We start from the raw sequence: 15,995 nt of genomic DNA on the forward strand, positions 1-15,995 counted from the left end.
CAAGAATTTGCAAGATCGAACTTTCTGAAGCAAATCTTTTTTTCCCACGTACAGTCTTTAATTCTAACTTTTGAAGTCTTTGTTCTTAATTGTCTTTTCATAGTATCTACCAAGTTAGTCCTGCCTCTAACTCGTTAATGCTATATATGGTACGTGAATGTTGTCTTGCGGTATGTTTTATTTTCATATCATTGTTGTTTTTCTTCTGAGTTATCTCCCAGGCAGTGAAACCTTCCTAGTTCTCTGTGCCTTGAACATTCTAAATGATCATACTGTGGTTTTTACTAAGTATTTTATTTAGAATTGTCAGACTTGGAATTGGACCTAAATAATTCAGTAGCCTTTTGATGGAAACTTTTAATGGGTTTGGGGAGTTAGCTTTAGCTGTAAAGTTTTGCTTATGTTTGTGGTATGGTGGGTTTTCAGGCGCTAGTGAACTAGTGTGGCCTTGCCAACTCACCAAGACCATATTTTTGTAAGTGTAGTGCACATAGATGTTAGTACTGCTAAAATACCTTTCAGTTCTAGCAGTTGATGCATAGATTTAACAATGTTAATTTAGCTCATTTTTTTTGTGTTTGCATTCTATGGTTGAAAATGTTATTAACCATTAATGGGCAAACAACTTTTATCAAGCTTTTTGGGGGGTTTTTACTGTTTTTTTTAACCTATCATAAGTGCGGCCAAAAGGAAGTATTGACAAAACTATTTTATTATGGTTAAAAAAGGAACGTGAAAAACATTGAGTACAAGACTGCATTTTCAAAAGCTATAAAGCAGAACTCTGCTTGCTGATGTAAGCTGTTTATGTTGTTACACAAATTATCCCTGGTAAATTGGATTCTGGTAAATCTTGTTAACTCAGGCTTACATTGGGATACCACTTTATTTGTTTGATAAAATGGGTTAATACAAAAATAGTGATTGATTAAAATTTATGAAAAAAATCAGAAGTCTCCTCAGAAAGGTTTCTAATATTTTTTAACTTACAAGTATGCTGTTAAAAATATTTCAAACTTTTTATGAAAACAGCGTAGATGCTTAAATAATAATAAGCTGTACTTGTGGTAAATAGGGAAATCTAGTTAAGATGGTATTATTAAAAATTCTGTAATAGGATGTTTGAAAATGTCTGACTTTTCTGTATTTTTCTTGTCTATTCAAAGCATTGATTAGATGCAGATGGGGTGAAAATGTGAGTAGTATTTGGGAAAAGCCTGTGTAGGATGATGAAGATTGAGGAGATATTTCACAATTATGTAAATCTTTGAGCTAAATTAACAGCTTCTTGCTGTCTTTTTTTTAAAGTCATCTCGTTGCATAAGGGGGTAAGCAGTAGAAGTGTGTTCCCAAAGGAGCTTGAGCTAAGAAACAGGATCTGCCTCTCCAGGAGTGTAGTAGTAGTTGTTAATTAGTTTGCAATATGATGAAAATGTCTTCTGTGTTACATGACAGAAATAGAAGTGGCTTAGGTGCAGGGAGGAGGGTTGGCAGTGGAAGCAGAATTATAGGTCTGCCAATGATGATGATCACAATGAATAGAAAGGAGGAGGTGAGGCTGATTTGGGGCGAGAGTAAGGGTGGTTTTGGCTGTGCTGAGCTTGTACTGAAGACTGCTCCAAAGTAAACATCTAAAGGACATGCTAGGATTTTAATCCATAGGATGGTGCATTTGGGGAGAAAATAAAAATTTAACTATTTTTGCATGTGAGAGAGGATGGAGAGTGAAAAACATATTTTCAAGCAGTAGGTCCTAAAGAACACTTATTACCCGTTGAAAGGATGAGATGCCTTTGGAGCCATAATCACCAAGAAAATAAAAGACTTGTCTATCTGAGACAGCTAACAAGTTAAAGGTGGTTTGTTGTAGACCTGTATAACTTCCAGCTTTTAAAAAAATGTTTTGTTTCAGGTGTTTGGCTCAGTTGACAGCAGCAGCATGTTTTGTTTGACCAGGTGGTAAGAAACGTCTGGAGCTCCTGACTCATCATCCCAGCTCTGTTTTGCTGATGGTCAGTGTGCAAGAAGCTCTGGTGATGTAGCACACATCTCCTAGCAGCTGTCAGGGAAGACAGGTTACTGTGGTCCAGTGGAAGGAAAGATACAGCCCCGTGTCAGTGGACTCAAAGTATTGGTAACTCCTTCAGAGATAGGCACTTGGCTTCAGTGCTTTGGCCAGGTTTCTGCCAGGAGGTCACGAGCGCCTGTGCATTCATGTGGGTGCATGAGACTGAAGCCACAGCGGAGAGGCACTGTGTTGGAGCTGGAGAGAGAAATCCTGCATGCCTGTGGTTGTAGCAGATGCATGCATTGAGCATGGGGGAGGCTGTAACTCCACTGGTAGAATACTGATCACTGCTTAAATGTCAGCTCCTGCTTTCCTTTCAACTAGCACTTTCAGTGTGTTAATATTTCTTTCTGATAATGGTATTTGGCTTGCAGATGGCAAAATCTTGCCAATCTATCTGGTTCCAAATCAAGCTGTTTCCTGAGTAGTTGGGTTATATCCAATCTTCGATATTGATTTCTGTTTTTCTTCTCATGTTTCCATTGACTTTACTCTCTAGAGTGTCTAGACAGAATTATTTGTGGAAGTAACTTCATGCAATCTCTCTCGTTTCCCTCCACTGTATCTGTCCTTTGAATAGAGAAGCTGAAGAATGGCTAAATAATTTATTATCTTGACACAGTAAGAGCAACTTATTACTAAGCATGTCATACTTTTTTACCTCACTTCATCTTTCCATAAGTCTGTCTCACTGTCTCAGTAGTAGAGAAGAAACTGCTAGGCGGCTTGTTGAGGCTCTCCAACAAGCTTAATTTTTAACACTACCATATTAACAGTAAATATTACTCCTGAAGTCAGGCACCTTCTCTGTAGAGGAAGTGTGTCAAATGTCTTAGAAAAATGTTAACGCTTTTGCTTTCTCCTGCCGTGTGGGAATTCTGTCTAAAACCTTGCAAGCCTTTGCTCTTGGAGAGCCTTAGTCTCTCTTGCTGTGTTCTTGGGAGGTGTTTTAATTTGTCTTACCTTGTCTTTTGATGATGAGGAAGTATTTTGTAATCAGCAGTGTATAGGAGCCATGTGAACTGGTTGTTCTTTAGGTAGTTCTGGATTAATATCTGTTATATTGCTGCAGGGACCTGACTCCAGTGACATGGCTGGTCACTTTTCACTTCTATGATGCAGCGTACCTCATGGAGGTGAAGCCCCAGTTCTGCAAAATTGTGTGACTTATTTGGAATAGCTTTAGTGATGCTTCTCTCAAACAGGATGAGAATGAGGTTCTAGTCACAGTAATCAGGGAAGGAGTTCAACCCCTAAATAATGTGGTCTTAGCTGGTGTTACCAGACTGAATTTCTTGTGAAATGTTTTAAGTTCTGCTGTGTGTGGTTAGTCTCCTGAATCTATTATCTTGACCTCCTGCTTTCTTACTGTAATACATACTCTGGCAAATTCCTTTCTGCAAGTCATTGTGTGTTTATTAAATCTCGCCATTTCTGAAATGCTACTCCACCCACTATTTGTGGCTTGGGTAAATAGCATGTACTCCCTTCTGTGTGGGTTATAGCTTTATGAAAGTGTGGTACTGGGTTTGAAAGGCACAGCAGGGCTGATTACTGTGAAACTTCTCGAGCAAGTTCTCTTTCCATGACAATCTCTGCAGAGCTGGCCTACTTGAACCTGAAATGTGACCTTGAGAACTTCATAAGGGCTGAGATGAAAACTGTTGAAACCTGAGCAGTGCGCAAGCCTATTTACTTTGGGGTGGGAGGAGCTGAGCAGGAGTGTTAGTAAGTGAGGAGGTGCAGCCAAGTACAGTTGCCAACAGGGCACTGGGAGCCTTGGTGTTCATTCATAACCGCTCTCAGGCGTACCTCTGGAATTACTCCTCAGCTAAATTGCACTCGACTTGGAAATACCAGAGAACAGAAGAATATTTGGTGAAAGAAACTTGCTACTCTAAACTGCCAACACAACTTGTAGCCTCATGGTTCAGTTGTCTTTTTTCTGCATCAGATATTGGTGTCTGAAGGCAAGTATATCTTTAATACCCTTTTTGTTAAATAGGAGAAAAACGCTTTCACTTAAAGTCCATGTGCAAAAATCAGGTGTTGGATAAAATGCATTTATAGGTGTAATAGCATAGCAGTTTCCTCTTCTGTTTCCTGCATGCTGCGAAGAATGTGTGTATGCTGCATGTAGAGAATTATTTATGACCTTTTCTTTTGTTGGACTGGGGGGAGAATTCTACTGGAAAACAGCGTTGTCAAGATGTCAGGGCAAATTATTGTCAGACTTGAAGGGCAAGTCTAAAAAGCTTCTGTCTTCTCTGCTACACCATCAGTTTTCCCTCCTCTTTCTCCCTTTAGCTTTCACAGAGTTTGGTTTTAAGAAGGTTTTGGGTTTTCCTTGTGTACCTCTAAGGGGAAAAGGAATACTTTTTTAGTTTGCATCACTAGATACACTGTTAGTTGTACTATTGCATCAGTATCAGTTTGTATAATGTGTTCATTATTTTAATATTATATTTAAAATTCCTCAGTTGGATAGTTCAGAATATATATGATTTGAGTTCAATTTTCATACTTGGAATTCATACTTGTGCAGTTCAGAGAGGTCTTTTTTGATGAGCCTATGGTTTTTTCAGTTGTAAATATTTTTCAATTGGAGAAATTTTTTAAAACTAAAAGCAGGCTTTGTCAAAAGTGTTCATGCACTGTTGGAGTTGCATGTGTCTTCTATTTGCCTTTGTTTTGGTATTCTGAGATTTAAGTTTTGCCTCAGGCAATATCCTGGAAGAAGGTTTTAAGCATGGGACTATGGGGGTTTTTTTGGCCAGCATTTACTACTGAAGAAGCCCTGATTGAGTAGTTGATATGAGAAATGCATTCTGTACTTTAGAAACTGTATATAACAGATAAGTTTTCTTCCTCTAAAGAGATGTTCAACAGATTGACTGAGAATGGATTCTTCCCCTGCTCCCCCTACCCCACCACCCCCCGAGATAGATGAACTAAATATTTGTCATGGTTTTTTGGTCTTCTTACTGATTTAGGTATTGTATAAAACAGAGAAACCAGGAGACTTTTTCTCCCTTTCAGTGCTTTAATGAAGTACTTAACTTTTGTTATGAGGAATCTTACTTTTTCATGTACAGATACGCAGTGGCACACACCCGATGCATTTAGGCTAGAGTGCAGATACTTTCCTGTTTATGCAAGCTCTTCAGCTGTGTCTGACTTCCGCAGCTGGACTTTGCTGTAGTTCTATTTGTGAGTATTTTGAAACCATGTAAATTTCCAAGCTGTCTGTGTTAGTGCATTTTCTAAGTATTTCAATTATTAAGGCACTGGGAACTGGTATCAAAAGGATAGAAGGCTTCCTGGGACATTAGTATCATTCATTAGGTCATCTTAGACTAATTCTGATTTTATCAGTAGGTTGACCTAATCTGTCTGAAATTATTTTCAGGGAGGGGAGAAGAGGAGAAAGGATATATTTTCTTTTTTCTGTATCTAATATGTGGTGACTAATGAAGTGCACCTTTCTGTTGTCATGTACGGAACATGCAAATAAAAGTATTTCCAACTACTTTAAAAGTATGTCTGTGTCCTTTCAGGAATCAAATTTATTACAAGGAATTAAAAGGCTTTCTAAAAATCTTTGGGCACTAAGTGTGTGGAGAGCAGAAACCCCTTTAATATTGCAGGCTGATGCTCAAGAGTTACAATAAATTTCAGCTTACAATCACACCATGGAGATGAATGCTCATTTTTATTAAATGTTGCAAGATTCCTTTTGATCTAACAGCCTTTTGATTGTGTGTCAGCTATCTCTCCAGCAATGTATACTGCTTTGAAGTAGTTGAAGCATATGAGCATGTGTATACAAGTATTAGCAGGCATAATAAATCACAAGCTGTTGAAAAGGTAGAGAGCTAATGAATTTTTACAGCCAAACCATGTAATTAACTGTTTTACCACTGCAGATTTAAGTGAAATATGAAGATGGCTTGGTGGTGGGGAAGGGAGATGGAGGAAGCTTAAATAAGGTTATTTTTTCTTTTCCCCCTCCTTTGTGGTGGTGAGACAGAGTCGTATTTTGGCAAAAGGCACAGAGTCTGCCCCTCCTGTAATGCTGTGGAGTTAAAGCAGAAGGTACTTAGAATACCCAGATAACAGCTTCCTTGGTTGGGAGATAGCCTCATAGAGGGGAAAAGTAACATTAACTGTATTGAAATTCTTAATTTTACCTACCCAACGATTTCTGTTTCACTTCTAAATGGAGAAAAGGGAATAGGAAGTAGAAGGATTTTTTTTTAATCTATTCTTCTTTACAGTTTGGCTACATGACCAGTGTCAGGGGACCTGAGAGGACATGGAGAGAAATAAGGTGAAAACCTTCACGACTACATTGTTTCCTGGAACCCCTGGATGTCTAGCCACTTTCTAGTAACATGAACATAACTTGGTAGAGACGACGATGTTGTGGAAGAGCCTGCTAGGCTGGCAGAGTCATGCTCAGTAGTGGCTCCAGAACAGTGGCACAGCAGCTGGAGGCAGATGCAGACAAAGCAGTGTGGGTGGCTGGTGGTGGACCCTCCTCTTAGTCTGTGTGACCCTGACGTTCCGGTACAAGACATGGAAATGTCCTGATACCAGTGTCAGCAGAGTGTTCCTGGGCAGGGTCATAGCCCTGACTCTGAAAGCTGAGATAACAGACCCATTAACTGGGCAAGATAGGTCTGTAATGAGAGGATACTGTTCCTTCTGTGTGTAAGGGGAGTTTTTCTACTGTAGCTTTCTCTTGATTTTAATTAGAAGTAAGAAAATGCATATTCTGAAGAGAGTTGAACCAAGGTAGTTGCTCGGTTTGTAGTTAAGAAGATAGATTTGGAGAAGTGATGTGGAGCTGTGTTTATTTAAAAAAAAAGAAAGAAAAAAGAAGAAGAAAAAAGTGGTGTTCTCCCTCCTTGCATTTCCTCCTCATTGGCCCACAATTCCACTCCTTAAGTTTTTCAGCTGCTCTTTCTGTTCTTTCTGGGACATCTGGACAAGGACTCCTTCAGCTGAAGGAAGTATGAGACACAGTAATGGATAAATGGAGACAGGCCTGAATACATGATGTGCTCATCCAGTTACTCCCCCTCCCTGTGCACAAGTGAATAGAGTTTTTCACTTCTTGTACAAAAGAAGTGAAAGTTACGTATTGCATATAATGGTTTCTATTGATGAGTCATATTTGGTTTTTTCAGTTACATCTTTTTTCCTTGGCATGTATTGGGACATTAGTGTGTTAAGAGGCATGAAGAAATTCTAGTGATTCATAGGATGCTGGAAGCTACTATGTTTCATAATCAGAAAAATTATTTTCAGTGTTTTCTGTTATGTGTCTTAGCGTATGTATCTATAGGTACTAATGCACATACACTTTGCACAGTTAAAACCTTTCATAGGAGTTATAAAATATTTCAGTCTACTTCATTATCCTTAAGCCAGTGTGTACTGAAATTACTGAGCTGCGAATATTAAGTACACTTCTTTGCATAACAGCTGGGGCAAACAGTATTATTTGAGGATTAATCAAATTCACACTACCATTGATTTAATTTGTGGGATGTGTTACACTTTGTAAGAAGAGGAGTCCTCTAGTATGGAGTGAGGGAGAATAGAAGTTCTTATTTTCAAGCCAATTTTTAGTGTCATATTTTTCTGCTTTCCAGCAGGCAAAGTAGGTTTCAAAAGGTATTTTGTCAGAAATAAGGTGTGGTGGGGAAAACGGGATCAGCAGAGAAGCACCAGATGGAAAGGAGATTCCATGTATGGAAGAGGGTGGCCATGCATGCTAGTTGTCAGGGCAAAGAAGCAGCTGATCTGATGAGCAGTGGATGAAGGAGGTTAGGGAGAGCTTATTTGACTTTATTCTGGTAGCTATCAGCAAGAGCAGTTTGGATCAGCTGATTTCTAGTCTTGAAGAACAATTTACTGGGATTTTTTTATGTTTAAAATTTAAGTTCATTTTAAGTGTTTTATTCATTGCATAAAATATTTGGGGCATTAATAATAAAAAAAACTTTTTGTGGAGCTTATTTTGTGCAACTCTTCCAGGAGTCAGGCTGGTTTGTATATATAAATATGGCAGAGTCTTAGAGAAGAAAAAGCTGTCACCTCACCTTTTAAATAAAAATAAGAAATGAAGATGTAGAAGCCATGACAATCAGTTGATGAAAACTAGCTAGGTAAGTGCCTAAACAGGAAAGTTCAACATGGCTGCGTAACACAAAACATTGGCTCCCTTTTCAGATTCCTGTAGTGTACAATATCAAATAGGGAAGCCACATAGGTCACAAGTTGTGCATTGTGCAATATAAATTTGGGACTTGAAAGACTAACAAGAAAAAGAATAGATTTAAGGAGTCCTTAAAACCTAAATAATCACCATTTTTGTGTGCTTAGAAAGCAGAGATGAGTAGGACCAAAACTGAGATGTAAAAAATGAGATGCAGTGTATTTGTGGAAAAGAGGAGCTGAAGCAAAGCCATTCTGCTTTAAGTGTCCTAATGGGTTTGACGAGAGGAGTATAGTGTTGCTTGGCTTGCTGCTGATTTGGCAGCCTCTGTCTCTTCACTGCATTTTTCACATGTGCCCTTCGTTTGTTTCTTTTTTTTTTCCTTTTGTATCTTACTCATCAGAATGTGAGGTAAAAGGCTGTTACTGCAACACTCTTGTTCCAAGCAGCTAATGCTAACCAGCTTTCACAGAGAACATAATCCTTACACAAACACCTTAACTCATGAAGGAAGAGGGTCCAGTGCGACGTAGGTTTTCTTCATGTGCTGGGATTTCATCTGTGTTTTCTCCAAGAGCTGATGGCCGAAAGCTTGTCCGGAATGCTTCATTTGGAGGATATAATGAGCTCTCTCCTGCTTTACCAGGTTTGTTTTGGTCTTGCATTTCTTAAAATGTACAGAAGAGAATATAATTTCCACCTCAAATTTTTCAGTTTGAATGAAAGTAATGTACCGAGATGTTGGTAGAAATCAGAAATAGTATTGCTTGTATGTATTTAGATAACAGCTCTTTGTAGTGGCAAGATTTGCAGATAGGCGAATAAGTTAGCTTACACTGCAGCAGATCTCTTCAAAAGGCATTTGTGTATTTGGTACTGACTGGAATATTTGTTTTGGTTGCTTGGGGTTTTATGACTGAAGTTCTTTGATGTGGTTTAGAAACGCCTTCCTCCCTTGTACTTTCCACTCCCTCCGCAGATGATGGGACTTGCTTTAAAATAGTAAGGTACAGCAGAAGCTTTTAATTTGGCTATAACTACTGAAGAATCTGCGTGCTTGTCATCAGTAGTTTGACATAAAATGACAACATAGAATGAGTTAAGGCTAAAAGCATAGCCTTCCTAAACTCTGTAGTGCAAGGTTTTTAAGACATTTGACACCAGAAAGGGCTTGAATCTTCTTTTGCTCAGATTTGCTGTCTCCTGAAAATCAATACTGGAATATTGAAATTAATTTCTAGTTTCATTGTCCATAATGTGTACTTCTGATACAGGTACCTGAATTTCAGCAGTTTGCTTCAGGAAACTTCGGTGCTTGAAAATACGTCACAAGGTCATCCCCTCCTGAAAGGGGACATTGTAGAAATTGTACATTCTTACCAGAATTACTCTGTATGTGTGATTTGTCTCGTGCATGCACACGTACGTACTTTGTTGCGTAGTCCCATCAGGCCAGAATGCGGGGGGGGGGGGGGGGGGGAATAAAATAGTTTTCACTTTTTATTGTATGCCTTCTGCAGAATGGCTCACTGGACTTGTAAGCCCTGGCTCTGAAGCCATGGAAAAGAGTTGGGGTGCAGAGCATAGGGGTGGCTGCAGGCTGGCAGTTCGGGAGCTCTCTGCATCGCTGGCTGGTGCTGGCTTGCAGAATCACTGGAGCAGCATGTTCAGCCTCAGTTGGGTGGGGGCAGTTGCTTGGGACACCATGTTCTATTAAACTTCATGTTTTATTCTATAACATTTCCTTTCACTCTGCTTCAGGAAATGATTAGCCTTCTACCAGGAATCTAACACTGAGTTTTATTCAAGCTGCTCAGGAAATAAAGATCTCAAAGCTTGAAAGCGTGAAGTTGGCAACTAGACAGATCCTCCCTACCTTTAAAATAAATACGTGTAGTCTGGTGATTACTGAAACAAAAAGGGATTCGTTTCCTATTTGCTTCCTTCCTGTATAGAATTCTACATTAAAGCTGATCACTGTCCATAAGTGGACAATGAATAACTTCTTAAAATGCAGAACAAATGGAAAACAGTTTTTAATGGAAAAAAAAATAATCAAGTGTAAACATATAACTAAAAAATGTTTTGGAATCTTCCATATTATCTGAAGACTTTAAACAATATTAATATGCTGGAAGGTATGCTCTTTCAGTTTGGTTTAAGCAGGCGGTAGTTATTGCCTGTCTAAAAGATACTCATGTATAGTTAGTGAGGACAATCTTTGGTGATTATTGTTTATTTTATATGGTGTTTGCAAAAGAAAACATGACCGTGAGAAAATATATAAAAGGACTTTTTGCTTCCTTTTCTGATTACTTCAGTTTCAAAATCCATGGAGGAATCTGATTGGGGGGATTGTATTCTTAAAACTGTTTATCAGCAAGCCTTTGAAAATCAGTCAGTTAAAAATACTATTGTCTACTGTGTTCAATTCTTTAAAAAGTTTTTCCATTTTTTTCCTGCTGTGTTTATTATATAACACCAGTATTGATATATCTCACTAAGTATAGCTCATAGTTCTTCCAGAAGCATATATTTTTTTCAGCTCAATTATTTGTTCTTCACAACTGCACATGCACAGCAGTAATCAAATCAGGCTGTTCCTTGCTTTTCATTTGGAAGTCAGTAATATTGTTGCTTAGCTTGCTATTTGTGAATTTGTCATGCATTGCATTACTTTTTTAGTAGTTCTTCTGTTTGTTGGAAAATAGCCACCAGTGGATAGTAATTCTTTCTTTTTAGATAAAACAGATATGACATTAAAAAGTAACATGGTCTTTCTGATCTCTTTTCCTCGAGTATCCTAATTGCAGATAGCATTTGAGAGGTACAAAACCAATATTTGAGATGTAGATGTTACATGGTTGGTTTTGTTTCTTCCCTTCCCTCAAGACTGACTGAAGGAACAGATTGTGGGTGCGACTTTAAAGAATACCTGTGTTATGCTTCAAAATTGAAATCTCTTAACAGTTTTGTTTTAAAATGTATTCTGCCACAGACTTTATCCTAAAGATTCTTTAACACTAATCGTACAATGTATATACTCCTCATTTTTTGTCGAAGGCAATGTTCTGGAGGATTTTTTTCTTTTGGTATTGACTGCATATTCCAGCTCAGTCTCTAAAGAACTGCTGTTTGATTTTGTTTCACTGACATCTTGCGTGTATAGAGTTCTGGTTGTTCCAGCTGCATGCAGGTGTCAGGTTCTTGCATCTGTCTGAAAGTTCATCATGAGTTTTCACGTAGATTTCCACCTCCAAGTCTTGGAAGGACATGCTGAGTGCTCACGGTAGGAAGGTACTAATGGACAGTTTTCCTTGGCTTCCAAGGTCATACCATGAACTGTGGCTGACTGCACTGGTGTTGGGATCAGCTTTCAGAGCCCGTGGGGCCTGTGATCTTAAGACAAGGAAGGTCGCACTAGGAGAAAGTCTGTTAAGACATAGTGTTGCTCTGAACATAATCCATGATGTCCAGAACTGCTTTAGAGGCTACAGTAGTGGAGCTTGTGTTTAAAATAAAAATAACTCTTTTTAAATCTGCAGGTCTCTTAATACTGGGAGCTCAATCTGCAGCTCTGAAGGTTGATTCAAATGGCACTTGGCCACTGTCTCCTAACTCTGAAAATTGCTTTCAGGTGTTACGTAGAAAATAATATACAAATCCAAGAGACTTAATAGAGAGGAAGTTACAGAAAGAGACTGCATCTTCAACACCTGAATTTCTACATTGTGAAATGTGAGCTCAGGTTATCTTGTTAAAGAGTTCCTGATTGAATTACAGGATGGGAAACAGCAAGTAGGCTAAAATATTAAGCTCAAACCCACTGCTGATAAACACTGAAAAACTTGTAACACATTCTTTTTATTAGACCATGTCTCTAGCGTCTCATACCCTGGCAGTGTCTGCTCCAGACACTGATTTGATGATTTTCTGTGGTTCAATTTGCAGTACCTCTGAGGTGGACAAAACTACAAAGAGCAATAACACAAAGCATCATTTAGAGGTGCAGCTTTCTTGGCTTTGCTATTATCTTTGTCAGAAATCCATAAAGAAATTTGTTCTTCATAACTGGTAGCAGAAAGGGGGAAACCAGTATTTCTTACGGTTGATTCTCTGAATATAGTTGTTGTGTTGTTGTTGTTTCCTTGACCAAGTATTTCCACGACAAAATGTATAACATCCTCAGTTTGGGCCCATATATAGCTCTTTGTGATGTTTCAGTTCAAATTTACTTGCAGGTATTGGTATCAAACTGTTCTTTTTAGAAGTAAGACTGCTTATGGTATTGAGGTCTCTCCATCTTAATAGAGGCTCCCTGGAAAACGTGCCCTTACAGTGGGTGAGGCTGTGTCTGGCTCAGCACCTGAATTACGATTTATTTTTTTAACATATGTTTTAGCATATGGGAAGAAAAGCCTTCTGTCTGTATTCTGAGTGAGCTTATCCCTTCTACAGGGAGGGATGTTACAAATAGGATGGTGCGGGATAGGAAGCTGACTGGTTGGGTTTCCTCACAGACCGAGATGGAGCAGTGCAAGGTGTTCCAAGATCTGCAGCACCCTGACTTGGGTTCGCTAGCAAACCCCTCAGACCGCCCTTTGCTGAGCGTTTGGGTAAGGAAGGCAACAGCGAGTGTGGTGGCACGTTTATGAAGCAGCAAGCATGCACACCTCTCAGGCTCAAGACACTGGAAGCAAGGAGGTGAAATTCATGGAAATGCGACTGAACTTTCGTCTTTGTGTCTGATTCTCTGGGACAGAGTAGTTCTTTCTGTTTTCATTTCTGCTTGGTGATACTGATGAAAAGCTTGTTTATGAAAGTAAAAACATATGTTTGTTAGATAAGGATGTGTAAAGCCGTTAAAACTGTAGTGCTTTAGAAAGCAAGCTGTGAATTATAGCTTTTCTTTTGTAAGAGCAATCCTGACTTGGCACTTTCTCATTGATTTTCATCACTAAGTCTTCTCTATGTGCCTATAAATAAATAAGTAAAAATGGGAAAGCCATTTAAAAATGCCTGCATTACATTTTCAGTGGAACTTGGTTCCTAATGAGGGATTTCTTTTGTGTATGGGGGTGAGGAGAAAACCTCATTACTACAGTTCTGGTGTGTGTCTGACTGCCGAAGACTGACATCAAATCTAATAACTTCTCAGTGAGCCAAGGCAGGTCTGTCCTCTAAGGCTTGAAGCAACCTTTGTTTTGTTTTGGCACCTGATGACTGGTGCTGTAGAAAATGTGCTTTTGTATTTGGTGTGACATAGGAAACGTGGCTTCTGGCCTCTGCATCTTGACATGCCTTTTTTTTTTTTTCCAGATTCCCTAGTAGTACAAGTCTTCTGCCTGTCTAGGTACTTCTTCCCTGGGGTCAAATAGTCTTCTGCATTATAGGGTTTTTTTAGCTGAACAAACCTATCATGGATGTATTGTAAGAATTTCAAAAGGAAGGGTTTAATGAACTGTGCACAGAGGGCCTTCTGTAAAGACATGTAAAGGTTTCTTTAAAGGCATGTAAGGTTTACTTTGTATAAACATAAAATGAAATATCATTGTGTTGCAGTATATAATTTTTAAAAAAACTGGTCTTAAAAAAGAATGTCTGTAAAAGATAATACAAATAAAAAAAAACCAAACCAAACTGGTTACCAGACCAAAGCTAAGAGAAATCTCAGATTTCTCATGTAACCTGAAGACCAACATAATGCCTCTATAAGTCAGTGAAACTTCCCAAGATGTGTATTTGTGATAGATGAATCAGTTCTGTCTTAGAGTTTCTGGGTATTGTAAGTTGTGGAAGGGTGAAAATACTGATTTAAAAAAAAAAAATAAAAAAATCCTGCACTGAACAAACTACTCAACACTGCTATAGTTAATAAAAATTCTCTTAAAGCTCATAGTTTCCCCACACATCCACACACTCCCCTTTAAAAATGTGAAATCAAACTTTTTCTCTGATAAATCTCATTTTAGAGATCTGAGTACTGATTTCTGTTTCAAAGTTCGGAAGACCTTCAAAGGCAAGCCCAGAAGAGCTTTTGGTGTGCGGTTATACAATTTTTCTGCTGATGTAGTGCCCTCTGGTGGGTTGAAGCTTTAGGGTACCACTGTCAGAACCGTGCAAGGCTTTTCAGCTGCCTGTATTATTCCTGAAATTCATGTACGGCTTCATATTTATCTACTTTCTATCTGGAGGCCATGCAAATGATGGCATTTTTACTTTCTCAGGTAAATGCATTGTGCAATTTGTTTTATTCCTGTTTATAAAAGCTTTATGCTACCACCAATCTCTTCAAAGAAAACGGATCACTGAGATGTTCTGTCTCATAACTAGAGTAGATTATTTTTCCCTAAGAGGATGCTAGGTTCTCAGTATATGTTCTGTGGCACGTAGCAGCTGTGCAGCAGCACTAATGCCAGTTGTGACCCCTCTTTCCATTGTCACGCATACTGGCTACAGCCCTTGTCTCACTTTGCTTTTTGGATACTGGGAAAGTGTGGGGTTTGTACTGAGCCACTCACAGAAGATAAGTGTGGGATTTTGACAACTGTTTTAACATAAAGCCTTGCAGTCACCCTTATGCAGCGTCAAGTTGAAAGTGTAAATTCAAGGCTAATGTAAGCAACCTTCTCCATTTTCTTGCAAAAAACTGACTGGCGATCTTAATCAGTGTTTTAGATTTGCTTTCATGTAGGTGGTATTTAACAATTATTTCTAGCTACAGAAATGAACAAACCAAAAAAGGCTCCATTTAGCATTCTGCTCTGTGCGTGCATTTATGCAGATGGGGGAGAATGAGAAGATAAAAGGACAGAAGTTTGCACACTGTATTTATGATTTTTCAGGTTATTGGATCAGGTGCAGCACCATCCAAATAGAGTGGACTGTTCTCGTCTCTTAGTGGGTATTAAATTATTTTTTATCGTACTAGCGGGTATGTCTTCAACTGGTGTGATGGACTGGTATGTATGCAGTGTTTGAAAATCCGATTTTCTTGTGCTGTTTTATGCTAAACACAATTGGCAAGTTTATTTCAAAGACTAGCTCATATAAAATGTTAGTGTCTTCGAATCATTGGCAACAATTCTGTCTTTTCTTTAAGGTTTTGACAAAGGGAAGGATGATGTGTCACAAAGTAAAGAGGATACAGCACATTCTATGTCAAAAAGCAAGGTAAGGAAAGCAGCCTCCTAATCTGGCTTAAAAATGTCTGTGCAAAGGAGTTCTGTGTTTTTAATTAAATGCAAATGTATTTAACTTTCATTGTAGATAATCTTGAAGATTACTTTTCAGATTCAGCAACAGATAAACATTAAAGGGAATTTCTTAATCTAATTCTCAGGGTGACATCACGTGAAAATCTACAGTTCAAATTAGCAAAAATGAAACGTGGAGTCTTCTCACTGTCATCTTGGGGTGGGATGTTGCCTTGCCAAATGTAATGATGGATGGTAGCCAACTCTTGCTACAGAACACAATTTAAAATCCTTTTAAGCTGTAGGTGAGGATGCTGTTCACTGAGCTGTAGCAAATCTTCTTATAAGAATGTTAAGGAAACTGTAATTGGAGCAGGTTTAGTTTAATGGTTTAAATTGCCAGAGTAAAACACAGTTAAGTGTAATCTGTTGTCCTGTCTGTTGCAAGGGCTTCTGTACCTCAGAATTCAAGTACAAATGCTTTGAGGTCATCTTGATAATAGAA

At 38.6% G+C, this 15,995-nt stretch overlaps 1 protein-coding gene across 11 annotated transcripts in view; it reads left to right on the forward strand.

Moving 5' to 3' along the window:
* Positions 1 to 15,995, forward strand: part of OSBPL8 (oxysterol binding protein like 8) — a 95,309-nt gene that overhangs the window by 48,072 nt on the left and 31,242 nt on the right. For 9 of the 11 annotated variants that reach the window (XM_075058102.1, XM_075058107.1, XM_075058104.1 and 6 more), the window contains one exon: positions 15,397 to 15,467. In XM_075058102.1, coding sequence (XP_074914203.1) covers positions 15,397 to 15,467 — 71 coding nt within the window. Of the gene's footprint in view, positions 1 to 8,697; positions 8,941 to 15,396; positions 15,468 to 15,995 lie in introns of all 11 variants that reach the window. The other 2 variants (XM_075058105.1, XM_075058110.1) reach the window with 1 other exon arrangement.

The sequence above is a fragment of the Buteo buteo genome, chromosome 26 (assembly GCF_964188355.1).
Source record: "Buteo buteo chromosome 26, bButBut1.hap1.1, whole genome shotgun sequence".
Lineage (NCBI taxonomy): Eukaryota > Metazoa > Chordata > Aves > Accipitriformes > Accipitridae > Buteo > Buteo buteo.